The following is a 19,274-nucleotide window of genomic DNA, read 5'->3' as shown; positions in this document are numbered from 1 at the left end:
CAATGTGCTGATAATGCCACGTTTCAATACTTAACAAAACCTCAGTGATGAGAAACGTGGGGTTACAGGTCAAATGGAACACAAGACTGTAGAGCAAACTGTGCCTAGCCACCCCTGACGTGTTCGTTGTAATGAAAACATGGAAGAAATGGTCAGAGTCTGAGCGAGTAGCTCTCTAGGTGGTGGGATGTTCTGTGTTACTTTACTTCGCTCCACAGTTCCTATAACTGAGCATATTGGCGTCATAATAAAAAAAAGTCATTAGAAATAGTAAAGCTAAAATTTTAGATGGTGAGCTTCAGCATCCAAAATAACCCATCTCTCTGTGGTAAGAGGTGCGAGATTGAGGGGAAGCACATACCAGTTCTGCGGATGACCCTGGGGAGACAAAAGATCTAAGTTCCATGAGACTTCAAGATGTATCTTCTCTTACATCACAAAGAGATCATGTCTGAAGATGCCACCATGGTAGGAAATACAATGGCGCCCACAATGCCCATGTCCTAACTCCTAGGACTTACAAACGAGTCATCATGACAACAGGGGCTCTCAGAAGTCCTTTGGGGATTTGAGAGGATAAGAGCTTCTTGGATTGTCCACAGGCCCCTAACAGTAAAGGAGGGAGTAAGGACTGTCATGCTCCTTCCTGTATGGTGCTAATGAGAACCTCTGAAGCTAGTCCTTTAGATAGGAGACTTCATATTCCTGTGTCTTGTTTTAAAATGCTGTTGTTTTGTTTGTGAGCCTAGCCTTTAATGGCTGAGCAGTCTCTCCAGCCCTGGCCAAAAGATACTTAAGGAAATGTTCAACATCCTTAGTCATCAGGGAAATGCAAACCAAAATGACTCTGAAATACCATCTTATACCAGTCAGATTGGTTAAGATCAAAAACGTCAGTGATAACTTATGCTGGAGAGGATGTGGAATAAGGGGAACACTCCTCCATTGCTAGTGGGAATGCAAACTTGTACAACCACTCTAGAAATTAGGATAGTGGTTTCTCAGAAAATTGGGTATCAAGCTAACTCAGGACCCAGCAATACCACTCTTGGGCATATACCCAAAAGATGCTCAATCATACTACAAAAACATTTGTTCAACTATGTTCATAGCAGCATTATTTGTAATAGCCAGAACCTTGAAAGAGATGTCCCTTAACCAAAGAATGGATAAAGAAAATGTGGCACATATTATTTTATTTATTTACAAATTTATTTAAATACTTTATATAGTTACAAATTGTAGTACTACTCAGTGGTAAAAAAAAAAAACAACGACATCTTGAATTTTGCATGCAAATGGACAAAACTAGAAAAATCCATTCTGAGTGAGGTAACCCAGACCCAGAAAGATGAACATGGTGAGTACTCACTCATGAGTGGATACCAGCTGTGAAGCAAAGGATATTCAGCTGATCCATCTGGAAAGGGGAAATAGACAAGATTGCCTGACAGAATTGGGAGCATAGGGGCTAGGGGAGAAGGAAGGGTGGAAAGGGAAAAGGAGGGGAGAAGGGGAAGGGGGAAGAGAACTTGAGGAAATGGGATAGATGAGATGGAGGAAGGACCGAGATAAGAGCAAGGAAAGAGATATTTTGATTAAGGGAGCCATTATTGGGCTAGCAAGAAACCTGGCACTAGAGAAATTCCCAGGAATTCACAAGGATGACCCCAGCTAAGAACCTAAGAAATAGAGGAGAGGGTGCCCAAATTGGCCTTGCCCTATAGTCAGATTGATGACTATCTTAAATATTAGATATTTAGAACCTTCATCCAGCAACTGATGAAAGCAGAGGCAGACTCACATTGGAGCACTGGACTGAGCTCCCAAAGTCCAGTTGAAGAGTGGGACGAGTGAGAACATGAGGAAAGAGGTCAAGACCATGATGGGGGCACCCTCTGAAACAGTTTACCTGAGGTAATGAAAGCCCACCAACCCCAGCCGGACAGGGAAGGAAACAGCAAAGGTCCAAACTAATCTCTATGAATGTGGGTGACAGTTGTATGCTGGGGCAGACTGTGGGGCCACTGGCAGTGGCACCAGAATTTATCTCTGCTGCATGTAATGGCTTTTTGGAAACCTATTCTCTTTGAATGGATGCCTTGTTCAGCCTAGATATAGTAGGGAGGGCCTTGAACCTTCCCCAAAGCAATGCACCCTACCCTCTCTGAGGAGTGGATCAGGGGTGGGGTGGGGTGGAAGGTGAAAGGAAGGGGAGGAGGGGAGGGAGTGGGAACTGGGATTAGTATGTATAATGAAAAAGATAGTTTTTTTTTAAAAAAAGAAAAAATATATAAAAGAGAAAAGGAAAAAAAAAAGAACTTCCAGTTGAATATGTCACACTGGGCATAATCTTTGCTATGATTGTTTTCTCCCAAAACTCCACTAAGATGATGTGGAATAAAATTTAAAAGCAGAAACAAAAAAGAATGCTGTCGTTTGCCCTCCCCAAAGAATCAATACAGGAATTTCATAATTCTCTTCTCAGGAAAAGCCCACGTGGGTTTCCTTCCTCCTGCCAGCAGCCCTCCCATACAGTGTTGCGTCCTTCAAATGCCCACAGTCTCCCTATCAGGAGGCCTTGGTGGTCCAGCTGTTCAGCCTGGCTTTATCTGTCACCCTCTGTCCTTCTGTCTCCACTGCCCCTGACCACAATGCATCCACGCGGCTCATGCCTTCTGGTCACTCCCAGAACACAGCTCCACCAGACAAAACAATGTGGCTTCATACAGTGCCATGCCCAGGAACAGGGTGAAGCATGCATGGATGGAGGATTTTACCTGGCTTGCAGGGTCCAACCCCCAATGTTCTAGGCCCTTTCCAGGTAGTGTGAGTGTCAAGGAAGAGTCTTAGCAGAAAACTTGTTCCTCCCCCAACACACACACACACACACACCCCACCCCCCACACACTTTAGACTGAATGGAAGAATAAATGACAAAGTTCAACTTTAAGTAGCCAGGAAATCTAAAATACTCTATCAAGATAGTGTGGCAACCAGATCTGACCTCACGTATAAAATCCAGCCATACTCAGGGGGTCTGACCTCATGTATAAAATCCAGCCATACTCAGGGGGTCTGACCTCACGTATAAAATCCAGCCATACTCAGGGGGGTCTGACCTCACGTATAAAATCAGTCATTCTCAGGGGGTCTTCCCAGTGTCATTATTTAAGGCAGGGGGGCGCAAAGCCTCCCTCGTGAGCCGGTCACACTACAGAACAATCCGCCTGTTTCAGTCATTGTTCTAATGTCCAAAGGTGCAGAAGTCTTCGCGGTGTTAACCGTTTCTAGTTCCCCTTTCAGCAGCTGGGACACAAGCTCCGTTCACTGATCGTTCTCAGAACACTGTAGCGCTGGCTTTGGGGCCCCTGAAGGGAACTGAAACACAATTTCCCCTTTCTCAGGAGCAAACAAACAGGGCAAAACTTGGGGTTTTCCTGTCTCTGTCCATCCTCTTCCCCCAAACAAATTTGGCGTCTCCTTGGGCCAGATCCCAGTTAATATTTCAGTATTATTTTCTCACCAAATGCAGAACTCGTCTGCTCTGAGTGGGGGAGCACATCTTTTTCTCTCAGAGGAAAGAACACAGTGAAGCCTCCTTTCACTGCTTCAGCTCCGCGTGGCCTCGGCCCATGGCGCCCCCCAACTGCTCAGCTGCCAGCACCGCAGTGGAGACAGCCGTGGGCACCATGCTGACGGTGGAGTGTGCTCTGGGGCTCACAGGCAATGCCATTGCCCTCTGGACCTTCATCTACCGCCTCAAAGTGTGGAAGCCTTATGCGGTTTACCTGTTCAACCTGGTGATGGCTGACCTGCTGCTGGCCACCTGCCTGCCACTCCTCGCCATCTTCTACCTGCAGGGCAAGACCTGGGAACTCGGCCGTGCCCCCTGTGACGTCCTGCTCTTCCTGCTGGCCTTCAGCCGTGGTGTAGGGGTGGCCTTCCTGACAACAGTGGCTCTAGACCGGTATCTGCGCGTGGTCCATCCTCGGCTCAGGGTCAACTTGGTGTCTCCAAGGGCAGCCTGGGTCATCTCCAGCCTAGTATGGCTTCTCATGGTTGCCCTCACTCCCCAAAACCTGCTCGCTCAAAAGGCTACCCAGAATTCCACGGAGTGTCCCAGCTTCTACCCCATAGGAGAGAGCACCTGGCAGGAGGTGCTCTTCTTCCTGCAGCTCCTGCTTCCCTTTGGCCTCATTGTCTTCTGCAACACTAGGCTCATCAGGACCCTCCAGGAGAGACTCCGAGAGTCTGACAAACAGCCCAGGTTCCGGAGGGCCAGGGCGCTGGTTGCCATGGTGCTGGTGCTGTTTGGGCTGTGTTTCCTGCCTTGTGTCCTGGCCAGAGTCCTGGTCCATGTCTTTTGGGAATTTGAGAGCTGCCTTGTCCAGCGAGCCATAGTGCAGACCTCGGACATCGCTGGCAGTCTCACCTGCCTGCACAGTGTACTGAGCCCGGTCATTTACTGCTTCTCCAACCAGGCCTTCACCCACTCATACAGGAAGGTGCTCAGAAGCCTGCGAGGGTGGAAGAAGGCAGAAGAGCCGGCTGTCTCCAACCTCAGAGACTCCTATTCCTGATGACTATTGAAATCCTCAGCTTGCCTCGTTTGGGCACCACCTCGAATCTAAACAATAATCCAGTTAACCTCAGGGTCAGAAGAGAGCAACAGTACCTCAAGAATTCAGACAAGAAGTCAGTCAATGCAGTGACACACTTGTTTCCCCTGGTTTGCCCCTGCTTCTGTCACACTGCAGGGTGGCAGATTTGAATCACACAGGCAGATCCTGCTTCCCTTGCGTGGCGGCCGTCCAGATGAAATTGCGGGCTGAGAGGAGAGGCTGAGCACTTCTGCACAGCCCCATGGGGAGACTCCAAGGCACTATGATCGCGGAGAAGAAGGCTGCTCTTGCTCCAGCACAGGTCATGTTCTCTTTTCACGCTTCAGTTCTCTCCAGTGTGACAAACTGCTTTCTTCTTACCCACCTTGAAGTGCACAACAGCGGAAGCCAGCAGTCCCCGAGGCTCTGAAGAGGCTGCAGGTCACATTCTACTTTTATAAAACTCTCCTTTGCTTTTAGAGGCTGTACGGAGTGTCAAAGACAGTTCAGCCAGCTACCTCTTTCACTGCAGGAAATATCTGGTAATTGCCTCAAAACTGACCTGGAAGTTCTTGCTTAACTTTTAATGTCTGGATGCTTTTTACTTTCCCTGCCCTGCTTTAAAAGAGACGCCACATCTTTATCCTAGTCCTGGGGAAAGGTGCTTGCCTTTGATCTGGTGCTCGAAGCAAGACCCCAGGGGAACCTAAGGGCTGGCAGACTGTGGCATGGGACTGCTGTCACCTCGGACCTAGAACACAGAGGCCAGGGACAGCAGGTGAGCAGGAGGCCTTGAAAACCACTCTCCTCACTGCTTCAACTCTGTTTCCACTGTCCTCTCCAGAAAGGCAGCTAAGAACAAGGAATCTCCACAATGCCTGTGGGGGATCTGCTGCCAATGGCCATGGTCCTCGCACAGGCACCCTGTGGTGTGCCCTGCTTGATGACAAAGCTGGTGGCATTGGTGACACCATGTCCGCTCACAGGCTTCCTTGTCTGCTTGGTAGATTCATTGTCACTGAGACATTATGCAGAAGGATGGAAAAGTCCCAGAGACCAGGGTGGCCTAACAGACACAGCGTTCCGGGAATGAGGACCGTGCAGCAGCAACTCTGTTTTCCAGGATTTATTTCCTCCTAAGAGAGCAGACTGTCACAGGCCGGAGACAGAACTATGGCCTGACCAGGATTTGATTGAAGTCTGCTGGATGCATTTGGTGCTGTGCTCATTTTCTTCCCTTTCAACTGAGGAAAAGCATCTCCAGGTCACATGCATCCAGCAGTTTAAACGATGCTTTAACAACTCCTGTGTTTGATACAAGTGTTGTCTTTGTTTTGTTATTGCTGGCATAAAAGGAGTCCCAGCTCTCTCCCATGCTTGGACTTCGGAGTCTGTGACTGTGCCTGTGACAGGCATCCCGAACGTGATGGCGTCGTCTGAACACCGTTAACTCTGGTGGCAGGAGCCGCACAGCAGTCCACCCCTATTGCTGGTGAAAGCTTTGCCGGTCAGGTGTGGGGAGAACTAGGGTCACAGCCTTCCCAGTCTGGGAAGCACAAGACTTCGAGCTTCCTGCTCTCACTCTAGTGCTGCTGGACCTGCCGACCTCTGCCTCTGTCCTGGATGCATGTCAGTAAGATGGGTGACTTTGGGACATCCTCAACACAGTGTCCCTACCCTCAGGGTCCTGTTTTCTGTCCCCACAGTAACCACTGAGGAGGAAACCCTGGTGCCTTAGCCAGGCACTTCACTCAGGTGGAGCAGATGGGGCAGGGTCCAAACTTAGCACGTCTCCTCTCCGTTAAATCTATTCATGTGTAGCCCTTGCTGAGAACGGCTGTGATGGCTAAATGAGATCTTGGAGAGAGCATCTTCCTCAGTCTCTTGGATCTATGACCTGGGACAAGATGCCTTACTGCTTTTGTCTGTCCCCATCTTCAAAATAAGGAAAACATAACATCTAGAAGGCATCCTTGCAGGGATTAAATGACACTCCAAATCTGTCGTGCAGAGACAGTCATGTCACAATCACTCGGGAGACGTTCATTTAATCGTCTCTTATTTCTGTTTTCCTTGCTGACTTCCCATCCCACTGTGGGCCTTGGGGACATTGTTTTTCAACTGCATGTCCTCACCCAGACCCTGCTACACAATGGGTGCTCAGGGATGGAAGTCTTGTAAAGTCATTTAATAAAAGGCTCCCATTCCTGGTAACAATTACAGCATTGTGCCGTCTTTCCCAGAAATTTAACAGTTGTAATTATTATGCCTTCTGTTGATCTTGCCATGTCTCTGATTCCCTGGACCTCAGCCAGGCCTGTACGTTTTGACATCTTTCTAGAATAGTCCTAGTTCCTGCCCTCTGGCCTCAGGCAGGGGCATTCCTTTTGTGGAGAGTCGCCTGGACAGCATCTCCATCTACTACCGGACACAGCGGGGTCTCACTCCAGTATTCCGCATCTCTGCTCTTCCCCGCATGCTTCCCTTGCAGCCCTAGCCCCCGACTCACCCCTCAGCCCCCCAGCTTTGCTAGGAGCACACAGAGGTCCCTTCATGAGTGAACAGGGAGCGAACAGATTAGCCCTGTAAGAAATGAGCTCAGTGACCTAGCAGATTGGGTTTTGTTTGTTTTCAAATATAGCTTGAAAGTCCGGCTCTAGAGGCAGACTGGAAATGAGCTCTGAAAACCTTTAGGGAGCTGCTGATAGGAATGACAAGGACATAATGCTGTCTGCAGAAAGCTCCCTCTGTGGGCACATGCCCACTTGTGCCAGTGATCGAATTAACACTGACCTCTGGGCCTGTCTGTGGGGATGGTCTTGAGAATTGATGTGGAGGACCCCGTTCATTGTGGGCAGCATTATGGCTGAAAATGTCGAGTCATTTCAAAGTCAAACGAAGGTGAGCTGCGCAGAGCCTTCTAAGGACGAACACATAGGGGCGGCAGAGCGTTTGAGCCTGGATGAGAACAGGAGGTACATTCTGTGGCCCCCAGAGGTTTCAGCTGTTACGGTTCATGACATCATGTGCCATTTTCACCATGGCTGTGTCAGTTCAAAGGCTGGAGTACACTCACCTTGCTGAGCAACATCCTCACCCTCCCTCCCCTGAGCCTTTTCCTCCATAAACAGAAACTCACGCTCTGCAAACACAGACGGCTGCCCTTCCTTCCCGGTCCCCGAGCCACAGCCTCCTCTCTCTGTCTGAATCCAGCTCTCCAGGGGCTTCCCACACATGGAGAACTGCACAGTGTCATGAAGGGAGCATTTTACTTGGCATGGTATCCATAGAGTTCCCCTGTGAGGTGGTATGTCAGTTTCCTTTCCAAAAATAAACAACACTTTGCTCGGCCGTTCCCGCACTCACTCATAGGCTCTTGGGCCACTCCTGCCTCATGGCTGTTGTGCACCATTCTGGATGAACACAGGTGTGCAGATGTCCCTGTAGCCCTGCTTACAGATAGGGAGTGGAAGTTCTGGGTCCCGTGGCAATTCCCTTTTGGATGTTTCATGGGTCTGCTCTCTTGTCCCAGGGGCCTCTTTTACATCCCCAGCAATGCTGTACAGGGGTTCCAACCCTCACATCCTCACCAACTTATTACGGAGCAGCTGCAGACAGCAGGAGGTGGGTTTTCTTCCTGGGAGTTGGAGATGCTCTCTAGGAAGACTCAGAAGAAATCCCAGAGCCAGCCCTTGGTTAACAATGAATTTGTTGTTTACTTGTGTTTGCTTCCTGTTGACTCAGTCAGTCTGGGCTGACAGAACAAAGCACCCATGCCTGAGGAGGCAAAGCCTACGGGCTCACCTTTCTGGAGAAAACCCGGACTGAGACACTGGCAGACCAGGCTGACTGAGGGCTGTTCTCCTCTCTAGAGATGGCAACTTGCAGCTGTGTTTTCTTCTGACTGGAGGAGCCTGGGAGCATCCACGAGCCTTGAGTGTAGGGCATTGTGCTGGTTAATGTTAACTTTCAACTTGATACAAGTTAGAGTCAACTGGGGAGAAACTCTTAATGAAAAATTGCCTGGATCAGATTGGCCTATGGACATGCCTGTGGGGTTATCTTGATTGTTAATTGATGAAGAAGACCCAGCCCATTGTGGGCAGCACCATCCCCTAGGCAGAAGGTCTGAATGGCATAACAATAAAGAAAGCTAGCTCAGAGCTAGCAAGGAAGTGAGATCCATGTATTTATTCTCACTTTGCTCTTGATGGTGGATGTCATGCTTTTAAATTACTTTCTCAACTTCCCCACAGTACTGGACCATAACCTGGACTTGTCAGTCAAACCAAACCTTGCTCCCTTGACTTGCTTTTAGTCAGAGGACTTTCCATAGCATCAGAAGTGAAGCTTGAGCAGGTGCTGATCTCTTGTAACTCTTGAGAGGTGCCTGCCTCCTGTGCCCTCCTTCCTCACAGCACTCTGACTCCCCCTTGAGGACAGTCTGCGGATATCTGTGGCTTGAGTCCTATTTAGCTCTGTGATAGGAGTGATACCATCCTCCATGGTCCTGCTCGGACTCATAGGCCCTTTGAGACAAGTGTTAAGGCATGATAGCAAACTCCAGCCAGCCAGCTAGGACCCACAAAGGACCTGTCCTGTCTGCTCTCAGTCCAGACCTGCCTCAGGTCAGGAGATGGGGAGTCTGTGCCTGGGACTGCAACCCAAGGGGAGCCACTCTCTCTGCCTTCCCTACAGGGAGTGTGCTGCACTGCTCAGAAGCTCTAGGAGGGCCTGGGCTGTGGCACAATGAAGAAGTATAGAACTCTCAGCTCCTTCAGCATCATGTCTGCCTACGTCCCTCCGTGCTCCCTGCCACGATGGCAATGAGCTACACCTCTGAACCTGTAAGCCAGCACCAATAAAATGTGTTCTTTTTATAAGTTGCCTTGGTCATGGTGTCTCTTCCCAGCAATAGAACAGTGACCTACACAGGGTATACATTTGTTTCATTTAACACTGATTTCCTCTGTCATCCCAGGTTTTTGACAAGAACCTAACTACCTTCTGGGAAATTATGAGAACCAGCCTCAGAGGTGGTAATAAATTATTGTATTATATATTATAAACAGAATTTTTTAATATGTCATGTTGTAGCATCATCTTGGGCCCATCTGTCAGAAGCCAAAGAAAAGGTGCCGTGGCAAGCGCAGACACAAAGACGGTAAAGCAGGAGGCACCGCAGACCTTCAAACCAGAGACCTGAGGCCTTCAAGGCATCCTACAGGCTTTGGTTCCTCAAGGCCTAAGGCCAGTCTCCATAGCCCGCCTGAGCCAGAACCTTTGCGTCCTGCCCAGCCATGTCAGGGCAGGTCCTGCTATGACCTCACCAGGAGCCATTGTGAGGGTTCTACCAGCAGGTGTGGCCTGTGGCCCCCCCTGGATTCTCTGGGTGAATTGAGAGGAGCTGTGGAGTTGTGCCCTGTGCGACTTTATTGTTTCTAGCAAGGTTGCGGGCAGCTCCCTGTTTTTGGTTGCTTAGTTTGTGTGTGTACTCGTGTGTCCTTATGTGTATAGGTTTTTGTGCAAGTATGTACTTGTTTGTTTGCTATTAGGTGTGACTGTACATATAGGTGTGCACCTATGTAGAAGTGTGAGGCCGGTTGTCTGCACATGTGTGTTCCGCTTGAGGACAGCGTTTAATTCCAGGTGTGGCATGTGACATGTGCTGCCCTCTCTGCTTTTTGAAGCAGAGTCTCTCATTGGCCTGAAGCTCACCAAGTAGGCTAGGCTAGCCAATGAAACTCAGGAATCTCCCCAGAGAGATTAAAAACTTGTGCTGTCCAGTTTGGGTTTTTATTACTTTTTTCAATGTTTTGTGTTTTAACATGGATCCTCGGGTAGAATCCAGAAGGTTTTCCTAGGAGTTGACGCCATCCTGTAGCGTCTGGTGGTAGTGTCCACTCCCCCTTCCTTCTTTGACGTACTTGATATTTGATTTTAGGAATGTATTTAATGGCTGTATCTGGAGAGTTTCTGTTTTTTTGTTTTGTTTTGTTTTAGTTTGAATGCTTACTGTTTTTCGTTTGTTTCTATTTCTTTTCTTTAATCTTTTTTTCTTTAAAAGAAAAATTATTAGCCAGGAGAGTTTCAGGACAGTTAGGGTTACACAGAGAAACCCTTCATGAACCCCGCCCCCATCAAAAGACTCCCAAAACAAAACAAAAATCCATTGTTTGCCATTGAGAATATTCTTGATCCATGTAATTCATACTTTATTTGGCTTTTATACAGTTTTAGCCTTCAGATTTTATGTTTGCTTTTTGGTTTGGTTTTTAGTTTTCAATTTTCTGGCTTGGGTTTATTTTGTTTCCGTTTTTGTTTTTAGTTTTGTGGTTATTTTGTATTTTATTTTTTTGATTTGTTATTTTGGTTCTTTGGGTGTTTGGAGTTTGGGTTTTAAATTTTTGCTTATTTTATATTTTCTGTTTGTATCCCTCTTTTTCCTTATTTCCTTTCAGGTTTGTTTCTTTTTCATCTGTTTTCAGTTAGCATTCCAGCATTCAAGCTGTGACCCTTTTAACTCACTGTCTTGGGAGCTGATCTTTTGGTTTGGGTTTTGACATTTGTTTTCGTGCTTTGGTTTCCTAATTTTGTGTTAAGTCTTTGGTTTTTACTTTTGCTTTTTGTTTTCATCTTGATTTACTTTTGACTTTTAATTTTTCATTCCTTATTTTACTTTATTCTCCTTTATTCCTTTTTCTTTGACGTCGTTCCTACAGACATGCCACCCATGGCGTCTAGTCAGCCAGAGAGAGAGACTGCAGGACTCAGCCGTGTGCCCGTCTTCTTCGGTGAAGAGATATTCACCAGTCAATACACCATCCTGAGAAAGTTAGGCCAGGGTTCCAACGCCAAGGTGATGCTGGCCCAGCACCGTCTCACGGGCGTCCCAGTAGCTGTGAAAGTGCTCGTGAGGGAGATGCCCTGGCGCCAGTCGGCTGTTTCAGAAGTGGACATTCTGATGACCATCAGCCACCCGAACATTGTCTCTCTCCTCCAAGTCATCGAAACAGAAAAGAATATCTACCTCATCATGGAGGTGGCTGAGGGACAACAGCTGTTCCACCACGTCTGTGAGGTCGGACACTTGCAGGAGAAGGAGGCCCGAGGACTATTTCACCAAATCATAGGTGCTGTGGGCTACTGCCATGACCACGGCATAGTCCACAGAGACCTGAAGCCTGATAATATCATTGTAGACCGCTCTGGAAAAGTGAAGATCATTGACTTTGGCCTGGGGGTCAAGGTCAGGCCTGGAAAACTGCTTAAGAGGCCTGGAGGAGCATTCCAGTTTGGTGCCCCTGAATTCTTCCTAGGGGTGCCATATGATGGCCCCAAAGCAGACATCTGGACCCTGGGGGTCCTCTTGTTCTTCATGGTAACTGGGACATTTCCATTTTCGGCACCCACCTTATCAGAGCTTTGGAAGCAGGTGGTTCAAGGGAGGTATGAGGTCCCAAACCAGCTTTCTGAAGAGCTACAGGGCCTAATCAGGTACTTACTAACTGTCAACCCCAGCCAGAGGCCAACGGTTAAAGAGATCGAAAGGCACTCATGGCTAAGGCATGAGAGCCCATCAGCTCACAACGAAGAGACAATCCCAAGCCTCCCAGACCCTGCAATCATGGCCGCCATGGCCAACATTGGCTTTGACATCCGAGATATAAGAGATGCCTTACTGCACAGGAGATTTGATGAGACAATGGCATCGTACTGCTTACTACACCACCAGGCATGCCAGGAGCATGGCTGCTCAGCCCAGCCCTATCTCAGGGACACAGAGGGGACACATTTCACCTCACCCACAGATCCTATCTCTTTCCCTTTGCCTCTGAGGAGGAGGGCCAGCGAACCTGCCCTTCAGACAATCTTACCTTCAGCAAAACACCAGAGGCTAGAGATTGTCCAACAGCCCAGACCAAGGGGCGACAGAAGTGCCACTGAGCAAAACAATCCTCTCTGCTTCTACTCTTGGCACGTTCTTGGCACCGCTCACCTGTGTGGCATTGGTGTTCCCCACATTTATTCACTGGCCAGCAGTCAGGGGAACACAGAAAACAAGAAGAAGGCCCTCCCCAATGAGCCAGACCACGGGGAGAGTGCAGCCTCAAGTCCCGGTCAGCAAAGTGACTGGAAGGCATGGGCAAGGAGGATTGGGAAGCATCTATGGAAGCTTTGCTGCTGCACAGAAGAAACCTCAGGGATGGCAGAGCAGGGTGTCACCCCAGAAATGAGGGAACAAAATGAATGACTGTCATAGAAAATTTAGGTATGCGCCCCAGGTCCATTTCTGTGTTCAGTTGTATCTCTGCTTTTATTAATTTCCTCGTCAATTGACAGATCCTAATTACAAGCATTTACACGGTCAAGTGTGTGGAAGGCTGGATCTAGACGCTGTGGGATGGTTCCATCAAGTCTGTCAATGCTGTAGGACATGTATGAGTCCCTTCCCCGTGCACCCTTGTATCATAAGTGGCCAGGCAGAGAAGGAGACCTCCATGATCCCAAAGTCATAGTGTTAGGACAGTCTTTGTCTGGACACCAAGAACTGTAGGATGGAGCCATAAAGGAACCTTAGATGCTCTCTGTGACCCCCATTCCCATCCAGAGGCCTGATTCAGCCAGGAGGCCAGCAGAAAGTGGGGGAGGCTTCTAGTGTAGGGTAGAGCAGTCATCTGGGACACCAGATAGCAGGGGTGGACAGGGACCTCACATCAGCAACAGATAAAAGACCCCAGCAGCCAGGAATTGGGGGGGGGAGACCCTGAATTAGGCTGTGGGGTCTTCCACCCTTTTCCAGCTTCCTCTGAAGGAAGGGGAGCAGACTAGTAACCCTGATTAAAATTCTCCCCCTTTTTGACCTTTTTACTTTCTCTCCCTGGATTTGACAGGCCTTCTTCTGATTGGTCTCTATTCCACACACCCAACAAAGTACACACATCTTAGTCTGCCCAGTCTGGCTCTCTGTGGGCTACAGCCTCTGTCTCTCAGGCCCCAGACTTCAAAGGACAGAAGAGACCATCAAGACTGTTGTCCATAAGACCTGGAAAGACAGAGTATCTAAGACTCGAAGCTTCCACTGTATGACAAAGAAGTTAATTCCTGCCTCAGCCTCTGAGAATCACTCCTGCCTTGGGGACTGACCCACCTTTCCTGCCCATGCCTGCCCTGTGAGCCTCGCTGCTGCTGAGACCTGCTCCTCACGGAAGATGCTCTGAATCTCAAGCCTGCCGTGACACCGGACCTCTCTTGGTCCCACTGCAGGGGAGGGTCTCAGAGCTACACAGTTGAGTTTCCACTTTCTGAACCAGCACTGCTGCACTGCAATCAAACCTTGTTTGTCCACACCCCGCCCCGTCTACACACTCCATTCTTGGAGGAAGGAAGGATAAGAAAGAACTCAAGGAGACTGAAAGTCTCACAGTCAGTAGGGCTCTTGTTAGGAGAGACCCCAGTCTGTGCGGGCTGCAGCTACAGAGACCCATGAGCGGGGACTCTAAGCATCAGGGACTCTTATTTGGAGAGATACTGCTTGGCAAGGAATCCAATCAGCAGGGACTCCATTCAGAGGAGATTCCAGTCAGCATAGATTCTAACCAAGAGTGATCCAAGTCAGCTGGGAGTCTAGTCAGTGGAGACTTCAATTGGCCAACACTCCTGTCAGGAAGATTCCACCAAGATCAAACTCCAAGCAGCGGGTATCAGATTCTTGCCAGAGCAGACCCCAGTCACCCGGGACCCTCCTCAGCAGGGATCCCTCAAAGATACTGGCCTTGCACAGGACCTTTTTTCAGTCTAGACCCGAAAGCCCTTTTAGAAACTACTGGACCCAGAAGCCCGTCTGCTCACATAGGGTCCTGCCGGACTTTTCTTCTTGGGACTCATCCGTGCCTGACTTTTCTGTGTGTGTTACAGGTAAGAAAGAGGGTAGCACACAGAGTTCATCTTAAATGTGATTCTCACGATTCTCGGACTAAAATTGATGCTGACAAAAGATGTTTTCTGCATCTTCCTCACACAAATGCGGCAGTCACTGTTTAAGGGATGGGTGGTCACAGCCTGAGGATGAGTGACTTCAAGGGCCCTTCAAAGTTCCACCCAAGAGCACCCCAGAAAGTGCTTCTGAAGGGACTGAGTCCTATGCTGCCTGCCGGGAAGAAATGCAGACCCAAGGAAGACATTCCAAGAATGATCTCAGGGGATCTCAAGAATGATCTCTTCTGGACGTTGTTTATACAGGGATTTTTGGTTCTCCCCAATAACATTTGATATTGTTCAGGTGGGCACGCATGTATGTGTGCATGCGTGTGCAGGGTAGGGTTTGATTCCAAGTGTCTTCTATCACTCTTACTCTTAGTTTAAGACTTCTTTATTGTGAAAATTTAGTTGTATGTATGTATTCATGTGTGTGCATATGGGAGTAGGGGTGAGCATGCACGTGTGGTGTGCACGTGTGTGTGGAGCATGCACGTGTGGTGTGCACTGTGTGTGTAGCATGCATGTGTGTGTGCACGTGTGTGTGCACGTGTGTGTGCACGTGTGTGGAGCATACATGTGTGTGTGGAACATGCACGTGTGGGTATGCACGTGTGTGTGGAGCATACATGTGTGTGTGGAGCATGCACGTGTGGGTGTGCACGTGTGTGTGGAGCATGCACGTGTGGGTGTGCATGTGTGTGTGGAACATGCACGTGTGGGTGTGCAGCATGCATGTGTGTGTGTGCATGTGTGTGTGCACGTGTGTGGAGCATACATGTGTGTGTGGAGCATGCACATGTGGGTGTGCATGTGTGGGTGTGCACGTGTGTGTGGAGCATGCACGTGTGTGTGGAACATGCACGTGTGGGTGTGCAGCATGCATGTGTGGGTGTGCATGTGTGTGTGTACGTGTGTGGAGCATGCAAGTGTGTGTATGTGGAGTTCAGTCAAGTTTAAGTCAAATGTCTTCTCTCGCTCCTCCACTAGTTTTGCATTAAGTGTCTCTTGCTAAGCCTGTGCTCACTGAGTAGGCAAGGTTAGTGAGACAGCAAGTTCCCAGAGTCTTCCTGGGTCCCTTTCCTGGTCCTGTGACTATAGGCATGGGAACACCATGCCTGGGTTATTTTTTTACAGGGATGCTGGAGGTGCAGCTCAGGTTCTCATGCTGTGTGGCAGATACTTTACCGACATTGCTGTATCTCTATACCCATGACCCCAAGGCTTAGTGACTATTCTACAGCTGCCAAGAGACACCTTGACCAAGGCAACTACTGTAGAAGAAACATTCGATTGGGTGCTTGCTTACAGTCTCAGTGGCTTAGTTCCTCACCATCACAGCGGGGAGCATGGTGGCAGGCTTGGCGCTAGAGAAGTGTTGAGAGCTCCACCCTGATCCTCAGGCAGCAGGAGGAGAGAGACACTGGATCCGCCCAGGTGTTTTGGAGCCTCAAAGGCTACCCCCCAGTGACACACTTCCTTTAACACCTGTCAATCCGTCTAAGCCTGTCAAAGAGTTCCATTCCCTCAGGGCAAAGCATTCAAATGAGCCAATGGAGGCCACTCTTAATCAGACCACCACACCCCATAATCTTATAGTATCCTTGACTGCAAACACCACCTGATGAGGCCAGCTTGCCGCTACTGATGTGACCTGTGCTGCCTGAGCCCAAGAGGTCTTCACCACTGTGGCTTTGTGTCCTTAGAAGAACACAGCAAAGTGAATCCAGGAGAGACAATGCCCATTCAAACACCCCCCACTGCCTCCCTGTCTATCATCCCTCCTCTTCTTACATCTGATGGGTGGGTTCTTGTTGATTCCTGAGGCGTCTTCAAGCTGTCTGGATGCAACTCCTCTGGTTTCTTTTCAATGGGGTTCATATCTCACACACAATCAAATGAAAAGTCCGCCTTACAAAAATGAGCCCTGCAAGACAAAACCAATCCCCAGGTAGCCTTGGGGTAGCACTAAGGAGAAGCGTTGACTTGTAGCCAAAAGAATAACATCTACCTCAAGGTGGAGACATAAGACACAAGGCCAGCCTGTATGGGGAAAGACATTCTGTCTCAACAAAGCCAAGGAAACTTCCCCGCAACCTCCCTAAAGTATTTATTAAGCAGGTGTTTTAAAGGTGGTATCTAAACTCCCTACACAAAGAACAACCTGTGTTCACACCCTCGGTTTCTACGCAGCCAATCACACTCTGATCAACACCTTCTCCTGGGCAGGTCTAGGGTAGGTTTAGGATTCTCAGCCTCTCCAGTACAGACCATCAGAGCACAGACTCCAAGTTCTGCTCAGAACTCAGGGCCAGCAGTCGCCTGTCCAGGCTGTAGAAGGAACCAGAAGCAAAAGTTGGCCTGGCCTGCAGTGTTCCCTTGGGGCTCCGTCTGGTGCAGTACCCTTCTTCTGAGAGAGCTATCAAAGGGGACAGGCTGGGAAAGGCTCTAATTACCAGCGGATCTGAGCAGGAAAGTGTTGCAGCCTTGGATTTACCGCCCTCTAGAGTCAGATTTTAACAACTGCATACAGATAGCACATGCAGGGAGGCCTGGTGACCTAGTACCCAGAGAGAGATCGACTTGGGGATAAGGACCCCACTCTCCTGGAACAGGGAGGGGGCACGTGGAGTGAGTCACACCTTGCATTAGGGGATGGGGTGGGAGATGCCTTCCAGATGCTGATTTCTCAGAAGCCTGCTAGCCATATTTGGGCAGCCTGTCCTGAACTCCAGTAGCAGCTGAGGCTCAGATATGGGCCACGGGAGAACAACTCGCATGAACTTAGCTTTGACCCTGTGTCATGTGGTAGCCAGGGGAGGTTCTGTTTGAAAAGGGGTTAGGGACTATTTGTGCTTGGGAGCTGGGGCTGTTCTGAGAGAAAACGCATTGTCTCATTTCTTCCTTTGAGACAAACTCTCACTGCATAGCCCAGGCTGGCTGGAAAGGCGAGGTCCTCCGCAGCCACGCACCAAGCCCAGAACTGCCATGCTGGCATGGCGTGGTTCCAGAGAGGCAGAGATCAAACCTGATGAGTGTTCCTGCGTGGTGCCAAGACTTTATGGCTGTGACATTCTAAGGAGGTTTTCTAGATTTCAGTGGCAGTGCCCCTAAATGGGCTAGGGTTACATCGCCAGCACAGTTCAAATGTTTTAGATTTGGGCGAGTAGTCCATCTGGTCCCAATTGAGTGAATGTTCTTTTCTTCTGAGGGCACACTCACTCACCTTCTGAGGGCACACTCACTCACCTTCTGAGGGCACACTCACTCACCTTCTGAGGGCACACTCACCTTTTTCAGCTGAAACTCAGGACTGAAAAGCAAATCCTGCTGGATCCGGTCTCTGGGTCCTGAGTTTTAAACACCACCATGGAGTATGGCAGCCTGTGGGTTTTGTCCAGTCTGCTCATGGCCAGGGTTTCCAATTCTATCAGCAATCCCACACTCTGGGGCAGAACACGGGAGCACCAAGCGGTGTGGCAGATGGGACCTGTTCCTAGTTGGTGCTGACAACATGGCTGAGCTTAAGCTGGTTTTACGATGAGGTGACCCTTGTCTAAATTGTGCGATGAAAAGAACTCATGGAAGGTGATTTCTGCCTGGTCTGTTTACTTGATGTCTTTTCTCACCAGAGCAGAGTGACAAACATCCACACTGGACAGATGTCACATGTATTTTTTAAATTCGATATTTTGCAGTTTTATCTTGCTGTGTTGGCCAGGCTGGCCTCCGACTCTTGGATCCAGGTGATCCCCCTGCTTCAGGCTCACAAGCTGCTGGGACCACAGGTGGGTGCCACTGTCTTAGGTCCTGGTATCCGGCCGTGAAGGGGTCAAGCAGGTAAAAGGGTAACAGTGAGGAGGCGGCTGTAGGAGCAGGGCCTGGTTTGTGCATTGCTTCCCCAGCTGCCCCAGTACTCAGCAGCCTCCTCTGCTCTCTGTCCCTCCCCTGCAGGCCTGGCCATCTCGGCATGCTCTGCATCCTGCAGGTTGTTGTTTCTTCCTCTGCGTGCCACCAGGTGCCTGATTCTCAAGAGTTAGAACCGCATTTATGACCAAGCAGACAGAGCTCCCTGGTCAGGTGACTTGTACACCATCTCACCTGAAAAAGCCTCACACAGTGTCAGGTCTCTGGCCGAAACGGCTGAAGGTCATCTGGTCTGCTTTGTGGGAGAGATTTAGCCATCATACCTGGAAGGTCATGGCCTTAACTACTAGAACTCCTGATTCCTGAATTCGGGTGATTCCCGAGTCCCAGAGTAAGGTGGGACACTCTGAGACTTGCTTCCAAAAGACCTGCTGATACCCTGTGGTTTCTTAGGGTGGACAATTGCCTGAGCTTTGAGAAAAACGATCTCCAGAGGCACGTATGCAGAGGGTCACGTGCCATGCTCTGGGGACAGGGACTGCCTGGATGCAGCTGAGCTCAGGAGGGCCGTCGTCTGGACAGAAATAGCCGGAGATACAGTGATGGCCCAGCACAAGCCGCACCTTCTCCTGGGCTCAGCAGATCCGTAGAGGACACTCAAGTCAGCATTAGGGATTTATAAAGCCGCTCACTGTGCGGGGGAGGGGGACAGGTCTCCTGGCCTCTTGCAGGCTGCTGTCACAGCTATTTTGATTGACTCACTCTCTAAGGACATCTGCAGAGAGACCGTGGAGGACATTGACTTGTCTCTACACAAGGGCAGGT

At 49.3% G+C, this 19,274-nt stretch overlaps 2 protein-coding genes across 2 annotated transcripts; both read left to right on the top strand.

Annotated features, from left to right (window-relative positions):
• The first annotated feature begins 3,635 nt into the window (after positions 1 to 3,635).
• Positions 3,636 to 4,583, top strand: Gpr31 (G protein-coupled receptor 31). Its single transcript, XM_041679967.1, has one exon. It carries the CDS (start codon positions 3,636 to 3,638, stop codon positions 4,581 to 4,583), a length of 948 nt encoding a protein of 315 aa, XP_041535901.1.
• A 6,754-nt stretch (positions 4,584 to 11,337) lies between these two features.
• On the top strand, positions 11,338 to 12,551 carry LOC121466328 (sperm motility kinase Z-like). Its single transcript, XM_041679993.1, has 2 exons — positions 11,338 to 12,317; positions 12,416 to 12,551. Exons 1-2 carry the CDS (start codon positions 11,338 to 11,340, stop codon positions 12,549 to 12,551), a joined length of 1,116 nt encoding a protein of 371 aa, XP_041535927.1.
• Positions 12,552 to 19,274: the final 6,723 nt, after the last annotated feature.

The sequence above is a fragment of the Microtus oregoni genome, unplaced genomic scaffold (genome assembly GCF_018167655.1).
Source record: "Microtus oregoni isolate MIOR12 unplaced genomic scaffold, Mior012 000033F_ref0000390, whole genome shotgun sequence".
Taxonomy (NCBI): Eukaryota; Metazoa; Chordata; class Mammalia; order Rodentia; family Cricetidae; genus Microtus; species Microtus oregoni.
The sequence above is the reverse complement of the archived record's forward strand: the minus strand, read 5'-3'. Positions and strand labels throughout refer to the sequence as shown.

Coding starts and splice junctions, on each gene's coding strand:
- Gpr31 (XM_041679967.1), top strand. CDS start 3,636: ATGGCGCCCCCCAACTGCTCAGCTGCCAGCACCGCAGTGGAGACAGCC.
- LOC121466328 (XM_041679993.1), top strand. CDS start 11,338: ATGGCGTCTAGTCAGCCAGAGAGAGAGACTGCAGGACTCAGCCGTGTG. Junction 12,318..12,415: donor TTTGATGAGACAATGGCATC/GTACTGCTTACT, acceptor CCTCACCCACAG/ATCCTATCTCTTTCCCTTTG.